This window comes from Hylobates moloch, unplaced genomic scaffold (assembly GCF_009828535.3).
Source record: "Hylobates moloch isolate HMO894 unplaced genomic scaffold, HMol_V3 SCAFFOLD_12, whole genome shotgun sequence".
NCBI lineage: Eukaryota > Metazoa > Chordata > Mammalia > Primates > Hylobatidae > Hylobates > Hylobates moloch.
This window is the reverse complement of record NW_026652287.1, coordinates 82,840,602-82,861,226: the sequence shown is the minus strand read 5'-3', so window position 1 is coordinate 82,861,226 and position 20,625 is coordinate 82,840,602. Positions and strand designations below refer to the sequence as shown.

At 35.5% G+C, this 20,625-nt stretch overlaps 1 protein-coding gene across 1 annotated transcript in view; it reads right to left on the bottom strand.

Moving 5' to 3' along the window:
- The window catches only part of TMTC2 (transmembrane O-mannosyltransferase targeting cadherins 2), a 459,784-nt gene that overhangs the window by 194,081 nt on the left and 245,078 nt on the right, over positions 1–20,625 (bottom strand). The window contains 2 exon segments of the mRNA XM_058425778.1: positions 10,663–10,821; positions 13,412–13,526. Of these exon segments, the coding sequence (XP_058281761.1) occupies positions 10,663–10,821; positions 13,412–13,526 (274 nt within the window).

Here is a 20,625-nt window from a genome sequence, read left to right as displayed (position 1 = left end):
GAGCCCAGCAGTTCAAATCTAGCCTGGTAACACAGTGAGATCCCATCTTTTAAAAAAATGGAAGAAAGATAGATCTCCCTCCTAAATATCACAATGCAACTAACACCTGGCTCTTTTTAATCTGGATATTAACATTTGTGATACCATGTTCTCCTTTATATATATGACATCATGTTCCCTTTATATCGTATTTATGTATTCTCCATTATGGTATTTTGTGATACCATGTTCCTTTATCTGGTATAGGACATGGTATCACAAATACCATAAATACTTGGCTCTTTATAATCTGGATCATGTTAACATTTGTGATACTATGTTCCTTTATATAAAGAGGCACATACTATCACAAATGTTAACATGATCCAGATTAAAAAGAGCCAAGTATTAGTGGCTTTGTGAGATCTAGGAGGCTTTCACATCTGAAAGTGGGAGAGGTATCCAGAAACCTCCCCCAGAAAGTGTTGCTTAAGCTGAGAAAAAAAAAGGATGTATAGGTATTATGCAAAAAAGGTGGGTGGTAGGATAGGGAGATGTCATAAGGGGTGGAAAGAGGTCAGAAGGGGAAGGAAAGAGACAGAATGTTGCAGGCAGCACAAATAGTATGTGCAGAGGCCCCACCCGAGGAAAAAAAAAAAGGAAAACATATTTGGGAAAATTCCAAGAAAGAACCTTCTAATGAAAGTAAGATTTATGATACAGAAACAACAGCAAAAAATTGAAATTAGGCATATCTAGAAAAACATCTAAATAACCAGGAATGACCAATTTAGAATAGAATAAAAGAGAAAAAAATCTAATTCTCATTATTAAAAATAATTTCTAAAAAACTAAGAATAAATTAACCTCAAATATGTGAGACCTTTGAGAACCAAATACAAAATTTTAATAAATCTTGAAAATTGAAAGAAATGTAGAAATAAATGTATCTGGCCGGGCGTGGTGGTTCACACCTGTAATCCCAGCACTTTGGGAGGCCAAGGCGGGAGGATCACCTGAGGTCCGGAGTTTGAGACCAGCCTGACCAACATGAAGAAACCCCATCTCTACTAAAAATACAAAATTAGCCGGGCTTGGTGGCGCATGCCTATAATCCCATCTACTCCGGAGGCTGAGGCAGAATGGCTTGAACATGGGAGGCGGAGGTTGCTGTGAGCCGAGATCGCACCACTGCACTCCAGCCTGGGCAACAAGAGCGAAACTCTGTCTCAAAAAAAAAAGAAAAGAAAAGAAAGAAAAAGAAATACATGTATCTGGAAGAGAAAATTCAAGAGCATAACAATATCAGCTCTCCTCACTTTAATATACAATCACTGCAAAACCAATGAAAACCCTAACTGGACTTCCAGTTAACTTAAGAAGTCTATGGGTCAAGTTCACATTGAAGATAAAACACACAGGAATAATCAAGAAGTGTGGGAAACAAATAACAAGGATGAGAGGTTTGCCTTTTAAAATATAAATTTCCTACAAATTATAGTAGGTGAAACAACTTGATCTTGACAGGGGTTACCAACAGAACAGAATAGAGTCCATAGCAATGAACTGCGTTTATATAGGGATTTACTCTAAGTGATAGGTAGCTATCCAATAAATTGGATAGGTAAACTCATCCAATTTAGGTAAATTTATTCTGGGCGATAAGTAAGTATCCAGTAAATTATAATGAGAATTTTAGTTTTCATTGGAAAAAATTATACCTTAATACAAAAAATAATAAATCCAGAGTAGACTGATGATCTAAACAAAAAAGCAAAAATAACTTTAAGACTACCCCAAAAATATCAAATTTAAAAGCATATTAGGCTACAAAGGGTCATTTTCAGAGAGACACAAAATACAGAGGGTTTAAATTAGAGAACTTAGGGATTTTTTCTGTATAGAAATTAAAGTTACATACACTAAATGCTGTAAGTAAAAATGATACGTTAAAAATTAATTGAAAATATATGCAAAACAGGTGTGTGTGCTTACACATAAGTTTTCAACCCTACGACTCAGTAAGACAAAGAAAAAAGCCTATACAATAGAAAATTAGGCAAGAAATATGAACAATAAATCCTCAGGAAAATTACAAAGAGCCAATTAACATAAGAAAAATTACTCAACTCCACTTGTAATTAGAAAAATGGAAAATGAAGCAATATAGTTTTGAAATCATCCCACTGAGCATTCATTAATGTTGTTGATCTTAACACCTCCAATATAAACAACTTAAAATGAAGACAATTATACGAATTCTGACCTATCTGCACACACATAAAAAAGTCAAAAATTAATAATGATTCATATATGCAGGGGAAAAAACTTGAAAGTGTATACATAACCACATGTATAAATGCTTACCAAAAACGTGGTAAGATCTATATTAGAGGAGGAAAAGGATATGAGGAATGCAATAATAGGGACTTCTATGTTTTACTCCATATTCTTCAGTATTATTATTTGAATGTTTCACAAGAGCATATTTGTGTATTAATTGATATTTACCAATTAAAACAAAATGAACGTTATGTACTAGGCGTTAGGCCCTGCTCTTGCCACATGAAAACACAGGTACCTGCAAGCTGCCCCACTTCATTCCAGGAATTAGTAAAGGGCCAGCTGAGTTGTACACCAAGAGCACTGGTGACCTCAAGCCAACAGCATTATAACAAAATCTCTCAGTCTCATTCGCTCTGTCAGACATGCCCAACACTTCTGGGCACTCCTGCTTGATAATCTCTCTGAAATTATCTATTTTGGGAGACCAATCGGCTTACCTGGCATCACCTAGACACCTCCCTCTATCCCCAACACATACTCCCTACTATGGAGCTTGGTAGGAAACCCCGTCCTGAAGTATTACTTTTCCTTACGTTTCCACCAGTCGTCACTTCTCACAGGCCAAACTCTGTTTTTAAACTCTACGTCAAGTAGTCTCACCAATTGCATTCTGCAATCTCTGACCATTCTAACCTCTCAAATATTCTCAAAACCTGGCCCTGAATTTTCAAGAACATCCCTCATACCCTTATTAGGATTGAATCTAAAAAGGTCGGGCACAGTGACTCATGCCTGTAATCCCAGTACTTTAGGAGGCTGAGGTGGGTGGATCACCTCAGGTCAGGAGTTCGAGACCAGCCTGACCAACATGGCGAAACCCCGTCTCTACTAAAAATATAAAAATTAGCCGAGTGTGGTGGTGGGTGTCTGTATCCCAGCTACTCAGGAGGCTGAGGCAAGAAAATCGCTTGAACCTGGGAGGTGGAGGTTGCAGTGAGCTGAGATCACGTCACTGCACTCCAGCCTGGGGGACAGTGTAAGACTGTCTCAAAAAAAAAAAAAAAAAAAAAAAGGATTGAATCTACGGTGTCAATTCTTCACCACATCTTTCTTTCATTGCTGTCTCAACCTAAACTACCTCTCCCCATGAGATTTCTTGGCATCATTTTATATATATGTACAGGGATACCTACACATACATCCACATACACACATACACACACACACACGCCATTGACATTTGTTCAAAATGTTAGCTTTTTAAAGGAGTCTTACCTGTCTCACTCTTTCACTCTCCCCATTAAAAATTACTGGCTGGGCCCTATCTCTTTTACACTGAAGCTACAAACAGGGAGGTAAGGAAATGTGATGGGGTGAATTATGTCCCCCTCAACCCCTCAAAAGAGATGTTGAAGTCCTAACCTCCACTACTTCAGAATGTGATCTTATTTGGAAACAGGATCATTACAGATGTAATTCATTATTATAGGTAGGCGCCAATCCCATATGACTGATGTCCTTTTAAGAAGACGGCCATGTGAAGATAGAAATACACAAGACAACATCATGTGACAACGAAGTCAGAGATTGGAATTACGCAGCTGCAAGACAAGAAATGCTAAAGATTGCCAAGAAACCACAAAAAAAAAGGCAAGGAAGGATTATTTTACAGGTTTCAGAGGGAGCATGGCCCTGCCAACACCTTGACTTTGAATTTCTAGTCTTCAGATCTGTGAAATGATAAATTTCTATTTAAGCTATGTACCTTGTAGTATTTTTGTTATAGCAGTCCTAGGAAACTAATACAGGAGTCAACCCTAATATAAATGTTTGTTTCTGAAACTGCAAGAAAATGAAACAACAAATGTCCAATTCAAGAAAGCTCTTTATAAGCCAGATATAGTGATAATGATAAAAATATACTTACATAGTTCAAAGAATGTGGTTATCCTAATACTCATTACTAGTCTTATCACTTATTGAAAAATGGGATATTTTCTGCTCTGATATGGATTTCATAACTCATTTAAAAAATCAGTGCAATTGGAGATTCTCTAGGAATGGGGGATACAATAATGAATAAGAAAATGTCACTACCCCAAGAAGCTGAATATTAATAGAAACGACCACTATGCTTCAACATTAAATGTAGTCATTACTACTAACTTTTGACAGATATTTATTATGATATAGAATTATTTATTTATTCCTAGTTTATTTATAAGTTTGCTTTCCAAGGCAGCTGCTGATCAAATGCCTTCTTGGCATTTCTAGAGATGATATTTTTTTCATCCTCTGACTTTTTAAATCGAAAGGGTATAGTAATTTAATTGTAATATTAAATATCCCACCACAAATCTTAGACTAAAGCCTATCTGATAATGGTGTTTAAATCTTTAATATGTGCTACATCCATTACATTAATTTTAAGACATGTATATACATTGATATTTGTTGTGTAACTGGCCTTTTGTGGGTTGTATGGTTCTTGTTTATTTGCTTTTTGTTCTGTTTTGTTGTTGTTGTTGTCCTTGTATGTGTGTTTGTGTGTTAAATTTAGTCAGATACATTGCAATCAGTTTTATCTGGCTTCATAAAAAATACATAAGAAGTCTAATTATTGCATGAAATATCACTTCATCAAAGATTTCACAGAATTCACTTATGAAACGCCTTGACTTAGTTCCTTGTCGAGATAATTCCTTAATATTGTTTCCAAAGTTTTCCAAGGTTTTTGATTGAGATTGCCTATCTCTTCTTGGGCCAATATTGACCATTAATATTTTCCAAGAAGAAGTGTATATATTAGTATGATTTTCATATGTATTATTAGTGTTTTATTATTTTAAGCATATATCCAGTTATAACTTTTTTCTCATTCTTAGAATTGTATATTTGATATTTTTTATTTTGCCCTACATTACCCTTACCCAAAGCTGCTGATCTTCCAGAGAACAAGATCTTGGATTATACATTGCTTCCTATTGTTTCTCTGCATTCTGATTTATTTATATTTTCTCTTCTCTTAAATTTTTAGTTTATTTTCTTGCTCATTTCTTAGCTTCTCGGATTGGATATTTACTAAGATTCTTACAACACAGAACAAAATGACAACTAAACTTATAGTAGCAAAATCTCTATCATCAACAGACATAATTCTTCCATTAGGTAAGATAATCAAGAATTGATTATAGCATGTTAAATTCATCTGCATTCTGAAATCTAATTCCTAATACAATATTTAATGTTCTATTGAATTACCTTTTTAAATATCATTTGGAACAGACCAAAACAAATTCATAACAACAACAAAAGGACATTGACTATTTCTTAGTCTAAATATCTATTACATTTCACATTGCAGTGAGTGGTGTAGTGAAGAGGTTGAAAGTGAACTCTATATTCATAAAATATGACTATAAATCACTGAGCCATGATTCATCTGCTTTGTCTCTGCAAATGTATTATACATGAAAAGACAAATCAACATCATAATGCAAATCTGTTAAACCTGGTCTTAATAATTTCTTGTATGAAATATCAGATTTTAGTAAATTTGACAATATGAATAAAAGGCTAAATACAAGGCTGTACAATAAATGCATGATATCTATTGTTATTAAGAATAGAATTAAATACTGTTTAAATTTCATATTATATAACTACTGTCTGTAAGCACGGATTCAAATGATATCAAATGACATTACAATTAACAGATTTAGAATTAAAAATGCCTTCTGTAGCACTTGCTTCTTGAAGGCAGCTCTTAGCACAGGTATGCAAACCCAGTGATAATTTTTTTACCAAAATTCTATACCATGAGTTCAGTAAACTCACTAACAGTTACTAAAACCTTATATTCTCTGATAGATTTAATTCTAAATATTTTATTTCTATATGTAAAGGTTATTTTTTCTAAATTTGAAACATATATATTGAGGCTTTTTTCCCAAAACTTTGGTTTATTTCTGCCTAAAGAAATACCACAATGAGATACCATCTCAAGCCAGTTAAAATGACGATCATTAAAAAGTCAGGAAACAACAGATGCTGGAAAGGATATGGAGAAATAGCAACACTTTTACACTGTTGGTGGAGTCTAAATTAGTTCAAACACTGTGGAAGACAGTGCGGCGATTCCTCAAGGATCTAGAACCAGAAATACCATTTGACCCAGCAATCCCATTACTAGGTATATACCCAAAGGATTATAAATCATTCTACTATAAAGACACATGCACAAGTATGTTTATTGCAGCAGTTTTCACAACAGCAAAGACTTGGAACAATCTCAAATGCCCATCAATGATAGACTGGATAAAGAAAATGTGGCACATATACACTACAGAATACTATACAGCCATAAAAAAGGATGAGTTCACATCCTTTGCAGAGACATGGATGAAGCTGGAAAACATAATTCATAGCAGACTAACACAGGAACAGAAAACCAAACACCACATGTTCTCACTCATAAGTGGGAGTTGAACTATGAGAACACATGGACACAGGGAGGGGAATATCACACACCAGGGCCTGTCAAGGGGTGGGGGGCTAGGGGAGGGATAGCATTAGGAGAAATACCTAATATAGATGACGGGTTGATGGGTGCAGCAAACCACCATGGCACGTGTATATACCTATGTAACAAACCTGCACGTTTTGCACATGTATCCCAGAACTTAAAGTATAATTTTAAAAATTAAAAAAGAAATACAAGTGTAGCACAGATACACAATCAGAATGTCTTAGGTTCATATATTGGCTCCTCTATTTACTTTCTGTGTGACCTTAGACACATTACCTGAGTCTCAGCTTCCTTGTGTTACAGACTTCCTTTGAAGAAAAGCTATGATAACATATGTAAAGAACTAAGAAGAACATTTAGCACACAGAGGTAATTGAAGCTACTGCTACTAAAGAAAGAAAATTAAAATTATCCCATCATTTTACAAACACGGAATATAACTCTTTGTGTACCTCTTGGATATAATTTGATTTCATTCCTGAGAAAAGCTGTCCTCAAATATTTATGATCTTATAAGGTAATGTTCCTTAAATTTCAGATATAAATCTACATCTCTCATACTATTGCTTACTTTATATTTTCCAAGGTCATTTCTATTTTTCCTCTATCTTTACCTATAACAATATTCCTATGTGCTACTTAGATGTAGAAGTTATGTTGAGGGCCTAACAGAAGCTTACGATTCCCTAAACCTTCTAAAATGCATGAACAAATGTAGGTATTCCATGCCAATTAATACAAATAGGTTTGTTCTAGGCCCCTGTCATAAACATCTTTAAGAGACGTAACTGTAACTGATGACTGATGATAGGACAAGTGATTAATGCATGCTATTATCTCACAGGGGTATTATCACGTTATGTGTCCTAGAAAGACTGAGCAAAGCAATTTCCTTCTCTTTTAGGAGTTAAGATAGAACAAGGAGTAACTTCTGTACACCAGAGAAAATGATGTACATCTCAAAACTAAAATTTACTATTTAACAGTCTCTAAACTTTCTATGAGAAAACTTTTCTTTTTTCTACCTATGCAAAAAGAAGAAAAAATGTTTGTTCCTATAAATATGATACCAGACATATTTATAATATTATATATTGCCAAGGATCTATCTTGGTGTATTTTTTAAATATTTTATTTAAAATCACTGAAAAATTTACCTATTTTAAAATAGAATTATTGATATCAGAATTCTGTCAAAGCCAATACTTCCAAATCATTGCCAATATTTATTGTGGAATTTAAGCTCCTCCATTTAGGGTAACAGATAAGTGTGGTTTAAAGACCCATCATATTAGTAAAAAATATTGTGGAACTATATTTGGCACTTATGACATAACCTATTTCCAACAATTAGGGGGAAAAACTGATCTTGTCAATAACCAGTTTTCCAGCAAAGATTTTTCACTAGGGTTTGGGAAGGTCAATTCATACGCTGTCATGATTTACATATGCATCCACAGACAGACAGTCTTAAGATGTAATTTTAAAATTACATGTCAAGTGAAATTTTCTAATTGAATACATTTCTCTTCTCAGTAAAGAATAAGCCTGGATAAACACTCTGAAACCTTGTCCAACAGGTATCACAAAGAGGTGGGCAACGTTTTAACCAGGGACTATGGATAAGACAGACAGAAACATTTCAATGAAGAGGTGTTTGTTGTTCAGCTTACTTTTCTTCCAAAAATGTATGAAGGATCGGAACCAGAAAAGTAATATCCCATACTGCAAGGCAAGAGGCCCCCTTTGACATCACTTTCAGAGGCACAAAGTGTAAAGAACATATGTATGAATATATTAAACTCATAAGATTCTTTTTCATAAAATAAAAATAGTAATAACAATATAGTAATATAACACTATTTAGATGAAGAGGACTTGGGCCTTTGTAGGAGTACCTAGATACGTATTTTCATTCAAGAAAAGAAAAGGATACAAATTCAAATTAGTTCAGCAAAGAAGATGGTAAGATACATGGTGAAGCAGGACACAGAAGAGGAGTGGGTAGAAGGAACAGTGGTCTGGAGCAGGTGTGCTTCATGTGAAAGAATTCCAGGTGACAAAGAAAAAAATTACACACTGTGAAAGCCGACACAAAACATATCTGCTGACCTAATTCAGACCATAGGCCGCTAGATTGAGATTCCAGTGTTAAAGCCTACGAGGTTAAACACGAGCTCAATGTATGAACACAAAATTAAACTGAGCTCATCCTGTCTGCTTTCCCTTAAATATCTAGATTTTTTGTTTATTTTTAGTTATTTTTTAAGTATCTGTGCCTTTAGACTTAGCCAATACAAAAGATTCAGCTAACCAGAGCATAAATACATATTTTAAAAGTTTACAGATTAGTTTGATACTGTCAATATCACACAGCGTTCATTAAACACAAGCAGCAAGCATCTTATTTTTCCTAGGATCAGTCATCTTCCTATAGAGAACTGTTTTTCCTCCATTCCATTCCAACTCTGGAGGTGCTGTCAATGGGAATGACTCGTTGCCCCTCCCACATCACTCAGTGTTTCAACCAAGAGAGGGCACAGGACTGCAGGAGGGTCAGTCCAACAACTTTTTCCGGGATTAATACAGACACTGAGACAAAACAGTTCTCTTTGCTTCTGAGATTGAGAAGAGTAAGGATGCTATCTATGTTTATAAAGGTACAGGAGTCATCTTTCCCATCGTTATAGAGTACCACAGAAAATGGAGCAAACCCAGAAGAAACCAGAGCCACAAAATGGAGAAACATTCCTGAAACAAAATCAGGCACTGGATCTAACTAGGCCTGCATCTAGTCAACCCAGGAATTTCCAGTTAGGGGAGTTTATACATTCTCTGGTGTGTTCAAGCAAGCTTAAACTGGATTTCTGTTACTTATAAACAAAATGTTCTCATAAATATAAGAGACAAAGAAGAGATCTGAGTTTGGGTTGCATTTATCTACTCACATGTCATTGTACCAGCTAGGACTGTCCACTCAAAGAACAAAACCAGTTTTTCCCCTAGGGATTTTTCTCACCCAACATACAAGAACATTCTAAACTATCCCAACCTCACTGATAATCATCAGTGCCTATGAAGAGGAAAACAAAAAAGAACCATAACCTTACTCGCTCACTTTTCTGGTGTAGCACATATTCTATATATATACTTTGATACAGCAATTTTTTTTTTAATGGAAGACAAAATCTATCATTAATAATCAAGGCTGGGCACAGTGGTTCACACCTATAATCCCAGCACTTTGCAGGGTGAGGCAAGAGAACTGCTTCAGGCTGGGAGTTAGGCACCAGTCTGGGCAATATAGTGAGTCCCCATCTCTACAAAAAAATTTAAAAATTAGCCAGGCATGGTGATAGGCACCTGCAGCCTTAGCTATTTGGGAGGCCAAGGCAGAAGGATTGCTTGAGCTCAGGAGTTTGAGGCTGCAGCAAGCTATGACAGTGCCTCTGCACTCTAGCCCAGGCCGCAGAGTGAGATACTGTCTCAAAAAAAAATAATGCTAATAATCAACACATGATTTGCATAACTCTCATACATAACAGGCTTATTTTATGAACTCATCTAAGTATTAATGGAACAAACATTTTAAGAACTAAAAAATATTTAAACCAATATTTATGTTACATGGCATACTACTTCCAAAAAATTCAGGCATAACATCTAAGTACACATGAATATTGATGATGTGGCCCGAAACAACGAAATCACAACCACCATCCACCTAATAGTCTCAGAGGCATGATTAACAAAAAGACTATTTCAGTACAGTAGCTATCATCATCTCCATTTCCAGCAGTTAAATCAACAGTCCCTCTCACTGCAGGTTTCAAAGACGAACCAAACCAGAGAAAGCAAGGCATACTCACAAATTATAAAGCATGTCAGCCATGTTGCTGCGGTAGTACAAAGCATTTCTGTAGGCGCTTTCAGCTTCAGAAATTTTGCTCTGACTCTTCAGAACATTTCCAAGGTTACCCCATGCTGCCAAGAAGAAAAAGAAATTTTCAGACCGAGCATCAATCCAATTATACGTGACATAATATCAGGCCATCAGGAAGTACCACAGGGAGAGAAAATCATCATAAAACATTTTTAAGAAGGAAAATGTATTTCCTTTATACTCTAACATTTCATCAAGCCAGGACATTAAATATAATCAAAGTCTTAAAAAATTAAAGTAATTATTATGTCTCAAAGCAGATATACATATACAGTTCATCGTAAGGCCAAGAACAATGTTATCTTAAGATCACATACAAAGGCTTCATGCTCTTCCAGATTTCAGTAGGGGTCTTCATGGTCTGAAATTATTGTATACTTACTGGGCCAGAAACTGCAAGAAATGATCTTAAAATAAACAAATATTTCATTCAAGTATGAAAAAACTGATAAATGGCATAGAAGATCTGGAGATGAAAAGCAAAAAAACTAAACAAGATCAAAGCTATAAAAAAGCTTACCAGACATCAGAATACATCAATAAAACATTATAGATATAATGTTCTTTTATACTCTTTCTGCTTATGAGCTCACTTCCCTGAAAATCGCTATTTCTACACTTAATCATGTTGAAAATTAAATATATTTTCTGTGTACCCTCTTTGTTCTCCCCAAATAACAGTAATTTTTCAACATTAAAAATAGCAAAAGGCACAATACCAATAATTGCCCCCATAATACGGCTCTCCAATGAACTTTGCCCTCAACCTTGGCTGCTTCTCTTGCCTTCTTACTTCCCCACAAGGAGATGGGGTATTGAGTCCTGAAAGCAGAGTCCCCTAGCAAATGATGAGGATGACAAGAAGGGTCTTGTGTGTTGAGATATATTTAGTTGGGTGACTACTGACTACCTGAAAAATCAAAGGGTTTTGAGTTATCAATTTTAATGCAAAAAAAGAGCACAGAATCTTTCAATCTCAGATTTGCCTGTGTGTCTCTAAGAAATTTAAAACTCCTGTGCTTCAGTTGACTTTATCTGTAAAGTGGGAAAATAGTGTTTCATCTGTTTCATGATGAAGATGAAGTGTGTTAACATATACAAGCTATTTAAGACAGTGTCTGAGGCTGGGCACGATGGCTTGCACCTGTACTAGCATTTTGGGAGGCCGATGAGGCGAGTGGATTGTTTGAGCTCAGGAGGAGTTTGAGACCAGCCTGGGCAACATGGTGAAACCTCGTCTCGACAAAAAAATACAAAAATTAGCTTGGCGTGTTAGATTTCATGATCGCTTGAGCCCACAGAGTTGAGCCCATAGAGTCGAGGCTACAGTGAGCCATGATCACACCACTGCACCCAAGCCTGGGTGACAGAGTGAGTCCCTCTCTCAAAAAAATAAAACAAAACAAAATAAAAAAACAAACACAGTGCCTGAAACATGGTAAACACTCAATAAATATTGCTATTATCATTAATATTATTGTGGTTGATACTCTTTACAATTTACAATAGTTAAGCATTTCTTACGTAAATAACATTAAATACAATGCACTTTATGCCCTTATGTTATCTACAGAGAACACTAATCCTTCATGTTTGCAAAGTCATATACCTTCCTTGCTTCCGATGGAAAACAAGGGAAAGGCATTGAACTCACAATTATGCAACAGCTAATAGTGCCATGTACCATGCCACACACTTGACATATATCATCTCACCAAGCTCTCAACACAGTTCCGTACATAAGTGCCCATTCCCCAGATGAGGAAACAGGGGCACTAAAGAATTTGTAAAGTTAATACTGAAGTGTTAGAGCAAAACTCTAATCCGACACTGGCTGTTTCCAAACTTTTTCTCCCCTCTGCCTACAATTTTCATACCACATTTCATCTTTCACTGCAAACCAACATTCACACAGGCCTTGGCATTATGAGTCCATAAAAAATTGTATCCTTAATTAAAAGACAAGACAGTGTAAAATATTGTCAAATTAAACTACTAAAACTACTAGTAAAATAAAACTACTAGTAAAATAAATTATAATTATCTTCAAACATAATAGGTGTAATATCATAGGTATTCTATATCTACCGCAAATTAATAAGATATCCCTCTATGGAAATTTCTAATAATTATGCAATTTTTAAACCCCTATTCCTTCCAAAGTTCTGCTCTGATTGTGTGATTACTAAATGAGAATATATTTACATTGGAATCTCTCTGAGAAATGCATTCAAATGTTAATTTAAGCAACAGAAAATCCTCATTATAATGGTATCCCATTTTGATAGTAGTCCTAGAATATAGATGATTAAAAAAAAAACTAACAGCAAAGACATACCTTTGAATATTTTAAGGCATTATTTCCAGTGAAATAAATTGATTTCTTTAAATACTTTTATCTCAAATAAATAATAAACTAATAAGTGCTTCTCTTGTTGGCAACAGACATATACAGGAATACCTTGGAGATATTGTGGGTTTAGGCCCAGACCACCACAATAAAGTGAATATCACAATGAAGTGAGTCACATAATTTTTTTTGGTTTTCTAGTGTGCATAAAAGTTATATTTACACAACAATGTTGTCTAATAAGTTTGCAATAGCATGATACCTAAAAAACAATGACATACCTTAATTAAAAAATACTTTATTGCTAAAAAATGCTAACAAGCACCTGAGCCCTTGGTGAGTCTTAATCTTCGTGCTGGTGGAGGATCTTGCCTCAACACTGATGGCTGCTGACTGGTAAGGGTGATGGTTGCTGAATGTTGGAGTGGCTGTGACAATTTCTTAAAAGAAGACAACATAAAGTCTGCCATATCAATGAAATCTTCCTTTCATGAAATACTTCTCTGTAACAGGTGATGTTATTTGATAGCATTTTATCCATAATAGAACTTCTTTCAGAATTAGTCTCAATCCTTTCAAACCCTGCAACTGCTTTATCAACTAAGATCATATAATATTCTAAGTGCTTTGCTGTCATTTCAGCAATGTTCACAGCATGGTTACCAGCAGTAGACTGAACCTCAAGAAACCACTTTCTTTGCTCATCCATAAGAAGCAACTCCTCACCTGTAAATATGTTATCACGCGATTACAGCAATTCAGTCACATCTTTAGGCCCACTTCTAATTCTAGCTCTCTTGCTCTCTCCACGACCTCTGCAGTTCGTTCCTCCACTGCAGTCTTGAGCCCCTCAAAGGTATCCATAAGGATTGGAATCAGCTTCTTCCAAATTCCTGCTAATGTTGATATTCTGACCTCATTCCGTGAATCGCAAATGTTCTAAATGGCATCTAGAATGGCAAATCCTTTCCAAAAGTTTTCCATTTACTTTACCCAGGCTAATCCAGGGAATCACTGTCTAAGGAAGCTACATCCTTACAAAAAGTTACTTCTTAAATTAGAAGACTTGAAAGTCAAAATAATTCCTTGATCGATCCATGGGCTACAGAACAAATACTGTGTTACTATGCATGAAAACAGCATTAATCTCCTTGTGCATTTCTGTCAGAGTTCTTGGGTGACGAGGTGCACTGGCAATGATAATCTTTTGAAAACAATTTCTTTCTGAGCAGTAGGACTCAATATTAAGCTTAATATATTCAGTAAGCCATGCTGTAAACAGATCTGTTGTCATCTTGGAAATACAGTTCCACTTATAGAGCATAAACAGAGTAGATTTAGCATTATTCTTAAGGGTCCTAGGATTTTTTGAATGTTAATTGATCAATGGCTTCCACTGAAGGTTACCAGTTATATTAGCCCATAAAAATAACAGTCAGCCTGTCCTTTGAAAATATGAAGCCAGGCACTAACATCTCTCTAGCTATAAAAGTCTTATATGGTATCTTCTTCCAATAGAAATCTGTTTTGTATACACTGAAAACCTATTGTTTAGTTGTAGCTACATTAATCAATTATCTTAGCTATATTTTCTGCATAATTTACTGCAGCTTCTCCATCAGTACTTACTGCTTCACCTTGTACTTAATATGTTACAGAGCTGGCTTCTTTCCTTCAACCTAATGAAGCAATCTCTGTTAGCTTCAAACTTTTCTTCCACAGCTTCCTCACTTCTCTTAGTCTTCATATAACTGAAGAGAGTTAAGGAACTTGTTCTGGGTTAGGTTTTGGCCTAATGGAATGTTATGGCTGGTTGGATCTTTTATCCGGGCCAATAAAACTTTCCCGCCGCCGGGCGCGGTGGCTAACGCCTGTAATCCCAGCACTTTGGGAGGCTGAGGCAGGCGGATCACGAGGTCAGGAAATTGAGGTCATCCTGGCCAACATGGTGAAACCGCATCTCTACTAAAATACAAAAAAATTAGCTGGGTGTGGTGGCACACACCTGTAGTCCCAGCTACTTGGGAGGTGAGGCAGGGGAATCGCTTGAACCCGGGAGGCAGGGGTTGCAGTGAGCCGAGATCGCACCACTGCACTCCAGCTTGGCGACAGAGTGAGACTCTGTCAAAAAAAAAAAAAAAAACTTTCTCCGAATCAGCAATAAGTCTCTTCCACTTTCTTATCATTCATGTATTTGAAATGTGTTCCTCACCAAGTTTAACCATTTCTAAATTTTGATGTAAAGTGAGAACATGCTACTCTTCCTTTCACTTCAAGGCCATTGGAAAATTAGCCTAATTTCAATATTTTTTGTCTCAAGGAAGAGGGTTGCCCATGGAAAGGGAGAGAAATTGGGGAAGGGCTGATCAATGAAACAGAACATGTACCACATTCATTAAGTTTACCATTTTATATGGGCATAGTCACAATGTTAACATCAGACATCACAGATCACCATAACAGATATAATAATAAAAAAATTAATACATTGTGAGAATTGCCAAAATATGACAGAAACATGAAGTCAGCACTTGCTGTTGGAAAAACGGCACTGACCGGCTTGGTTTATGCAGTTGCCACATTCAGTTTGTTAAAAAAAAAAAAAAAAAAAAAAAAAGCAATATCCGAGAAGCACAATAAAATAAAATACAAGAAAATAAGGTATGCTTGTCGCTATACCTAGAATACATGTTCACTCATTTGGTTGATTGTTCATTTATCCATTCATTAATGTATTAAATATTTATTCATTCATTAGATATTCGTTAAGCACCTATTGTGCCAGGAACTTCATTAGGAGCTGGACACTCAGTACTGTTCAAAATAGTCAATTCCCACCCATGTGAGCTTATGCTAGAAGTGGGGAATGAAGGTAGTGGAGGTAGGGTGGGATCCATACAATAAAATAAATGAATTAACTTCAGATAGTGGTAAGTGTTATAAATAATGTAAAATAAAGTAACGTGGTATGGATGAGGATAATTTAGGTATGGATATCACAGATTTAGGAAAATAGGTGTAAGGGATAAGGAGCAAGCCTGGCAAGGACTGCTGATGCCACATAAGGAAAATACAGCAAAGGATCTAAGGCAAGAATGAACTTGATGTTTCCCAGGAACATCACCAGTCAGGTCAGTGGCTGCAAAATGAGAGGGAAAGTCATGATGAAGTCACAGAGATAGGCAAGGGTCCAATCACATAGGGTTTCATGTGTCACAATAAGAAGCCTGGGGGTTATTTTATTTGCGATGTTTGGGGGGAAATATTCAGTGAGAGATTTTGTGATTTGACTTTCATTTTCGAAATGTCACTCTTGACTCCTCTGTGGAGAAGGTACTCACTGCAAGAGAACTAAAGGAGCAACAGGGGGACTGGCTGGAAGGCAACTGCAGTAATCTAGATGGCAAAATTACAGTGGTTTCCAACAGGACAGATGAGCAGCAGAGATGGCTATTTCAAAGTGAGAAAACAACTTAGAAATTAAAAATCACCAACAAGGTTAACTGAGGCAAAGTCACAATCTGAAACTAGGTTTCCTATCTTTATTCAAATGAAAATCTCTCGTATTTCTTAGGATTAAGTAATTGCCCTAGATGCCTGCAAAAGTCTTGTTTTCCTGTTGTACACACACAATCATACACAATTACCAGTTTCAGACAAGGTTACTCTGAGACCATGATAAAGCAAAACAAATAAAGACCACCTCATAATTTTGCATAAACACAAAAAAAGGAAAACGTCACTGTATAACCCACAAACTACCAAACATCCTCCTCTCTTGCTATATGAATGATTTCTTTATCCAGACATAGAATTGTCCTGGTATCCAATCAAAATAAAACCCTCACTTCCTTAGACTCTCTTCCAAATCACCCAACCAAAGTCAAAATCCTATAACAGGACATATAATGAGATGCCCGAGAGTTCTCCACGGTGTAGCTGTTCTCTCTCAGTGTGAGAAGTAGTTAAGCCAACTTTTACTTCAGGTGTGGCCCTAGTGGTCTTTGGCTGAAGGACACTGACAGAGGATTTCATCATACTCAAATATAAAAATGATACCTTCTCAAATACCTTCCTTAAATTATTGATCCACAATGCTGTGTTTATCAAAATAGATTTTAGGTTTTTGAAGAGCTGCCATAACTCTTCATAGCTGATTCTATGAGTTAATTCTTCAAGAAATTTGATCATATTAACCCAGTCAACTTTTTAATATCATGTCCATTTTTAAATCTGACCTTTCTGACTACCTGGAAGTATGCAAACCAAATCCTAAAAGAAATGGAGGAATATTCCAAGGCTCATGGATGGGGCAATTTAACATTATAAAGATGTCAGTTCTCCCCAAATTAATCTATGAATTCTATGTAAATCCAATCAATATCTTAGCATCATTTATTAAGAAACTCAAAAACTGTATTTTAGCCATAATATATAAGAGAACAATGAAAGCCGATTTTTATACCATGTTCATGAAATACAAAGATAAACCCCAGATAGCTTAAAAAGTTAAATGTGAAAAACTAAAGCTAACAGAAGAATATGTAGAAGAATAAATCTGTGGAATGGAAAAGAACTTCTTAAAAAGAGCCCCAAATATCATTTGAAATGTAAAAAAAAAAAAAAAATTAATGGATTTGGGTACTTCAAAAAGGACTTTTATTTAGTGAAGAACATTATGAACAAGTTCAAATGAATAATATACTGGGAGAAGATATTTCAAACATCTAAACAAAGAAGTGTCTGTGCTTGGCAACTAGAAGGAACTCCTGCAAAGCAACAATAAAAAAATAAGAAATCCAATAGAGGAAAAATAGGCAAAGGACATGAATAGGATTCTACAAAAAGGAAAACCAAAATAAATACCAAGCATTTAAACTAATACTCAAATTTCTTAGTAACCCCCTGAAACGCAAATTATAACAATGAGATATCTTTTATACCTAGACTGGCAAAAAAATACAAAAATGGATAAGGCCAACTACTGGTAGGGATGTTGGGGAAGAATCCTGTGCACAGCTGGTGGCACTGTGGCCCGGGGCAGACATTCTGTTATGCCATCTGACAGTACTCAGTCAAATGAACAAATGTAAGTGACTAAGTCAAAATGGACCTCTGTCTAGCAATCCCACTCCCACATAAATTCTCACCTTAGAAAGCATGTAAGAGAATGTTTAAATTCAAGTGTCTTAGTGTTGGCTGATAGTGGGAAGTAAAAATATGTCCAACATGGGAGTACAATGTGGGTCATTCACTTTACACACTCCTATGCAGCATTAGGAACAATTAATACCATGTAAATACTGTTACATGAATGGACCATAACAGCCTACAGAGAATTTTAAAAAAAGGAATGCATTGTCATAACAATGATAAATATTAAAAATTGATTCATGCCCAAAGTATCACTGTGTATTTAACATAGTGTATATTACAATTAAATCAAAGGTATGTTTTAAATCAAATACATTACATACAAATCAAATGTTAGATCAGCTGTCTATGCTGCAAAGAGAAAATGGAGTTAAGAATACAGATAAAAGGGGATTAATACATGAATAAAATAGAGGAAACTTACAGGGATTAACCTGAAACTGCAGTGAAAGGAAAAAGAGAGAAAGAGAAGGAAAAGGAAGGTAGGAAAGGAAAGGAAACAAAATAAAATTAAGGTCACACATTATCTTCTTTTAAAATACAGATGCGGTTATGCTATATCCTACTTAAGGAATAAAAGGTTTTAACATACACTTAACCTTTGTTTTAGGAAGATAATTCAAAACAGATGTTTGGGATTATCTTCAAATTTTCACTTTGGTACTTATTCTTTGGACCACTCAAAGACCTTGTATTTTCATTAACATTTAATATAATGTGCATTTTTTACATGTTTAAGCCTGTATATTTTATTGGTGTATTCATTTCATATAATCCTTTAAAAGTGCAATTTTATTGAAATAAAATTATCCAGGTTCTTTCAGTGAAGTGTGATGAAGTGTAAATAACAGTTACAAACGCTTTAAAAGTCCACATTTATTTTTTCCTGTTGCCCAGGCTGGAGTGCAGTGGCATGATCATGGCTCAGTGCAGCCTCAACCTCTTGGGCTTGAGCAATCCTCCCACCTCAGCCTCCCGAGTAGCTGAGGCTACAAATGTGCACCACTAAGACTGGCCATTTTTTAATTTTAATTTTTGTAGAGGTGGGTCTCACTATGTTGCCCAGGCTGGTCAAAAACTCCTGGACTCAAGCGATCCTCCCACTTTGGCCTTGCAATGTGCTGGGATTACAGGAATGAGCCACTGCACCCAGCCTAAAAGTCCACATTTTAACAGAGGATGTGTACAGATGAATGCAAATCACACTTTCAACCCTGGATATAATAATAATAAAGCATTTATCTGAATTTCAAAAAATATAGTTGTTGTTCCAAAATCCCAATCTAATTTTGAAAAATTTTTTCCCAATGAAGTTTCCAAATATTCAGAGTATTAATTTCATTCCTGTTTTAAACAAAATAAACTTCATATGAAACTGCTCTAACTTGGAAGGGCTACTGCCCCATCTCAAGGGCCTGCATTGCAGCACTGTGACAGCCTAAAGAGAGCAAAAGAATGGGAAGGGGAGAAGAGGAGATGAAGAAGAAATTTTAAAAATTATAATAAAAATAACAATAATAATAGTATTTACATTTATTTAACAATTACTACATCCTTGGTAGTCTCCTCAATTCATTCAACCTAATAAAAACATTTGGGGTCTATAGTATTACTATCCCCATTTCACAGATGAGAAAACTGAGGTTGAGCCTCCTAAGTAGCAGACATAATAACAAGGGAGATTCAGATGTGTTTCCAGGCATCCAAATGTGGTCAGAGGCAAGGCTATTTCACCTTCTCAAGATTGAGCTTGAATAGAAGGTAGAATATCAAGATGGTACTTAATACGTTTTAATAATTTTAATTTAGGGGCTATAGCATAAATATGAAAACAAAATTATCCAAATGAGTTATCCTCTCAGAACTGCTAAGGGGGAAAAAAAAACCCTCAGTAGTAACAAAATAAAACTATCTGGTATCCATATTTCATAATATATTTTTCAGACCAGAGAAAAATTAATGCCAAGTAATACATCAAATGTTTTACATTTCTTTGGGAGTATGATTTTACATGTCATATTTTCCTGTTAACATATTGGAACTGAACATATCCTGCCTACGTAAACGAATGGTTGTTGCTCAAAGATGCCAAATGGGAACTTTGATATATTTATCAATTCTTCTTAGTGCCCTGAAGATACTTTACATGTGACAGAGATTTAATAAGCATTGTTTAATAAGTAAGCAACTTCAATCCTAAGACTAAGCATATATAATTAGTATATTAAGGGAAGGCAAACAGACACTTCTAAATATCACTGGATAAGCTCTCAAAAATATGATCTGTAGAGTTATTTTATATTCAAAAATAAAAAGAAATTCTTCTGCTAAAAAAATCAAGAAGTGAAGAAGTAGGAATAACTCTCATACCTCAAGGGCCCTTCA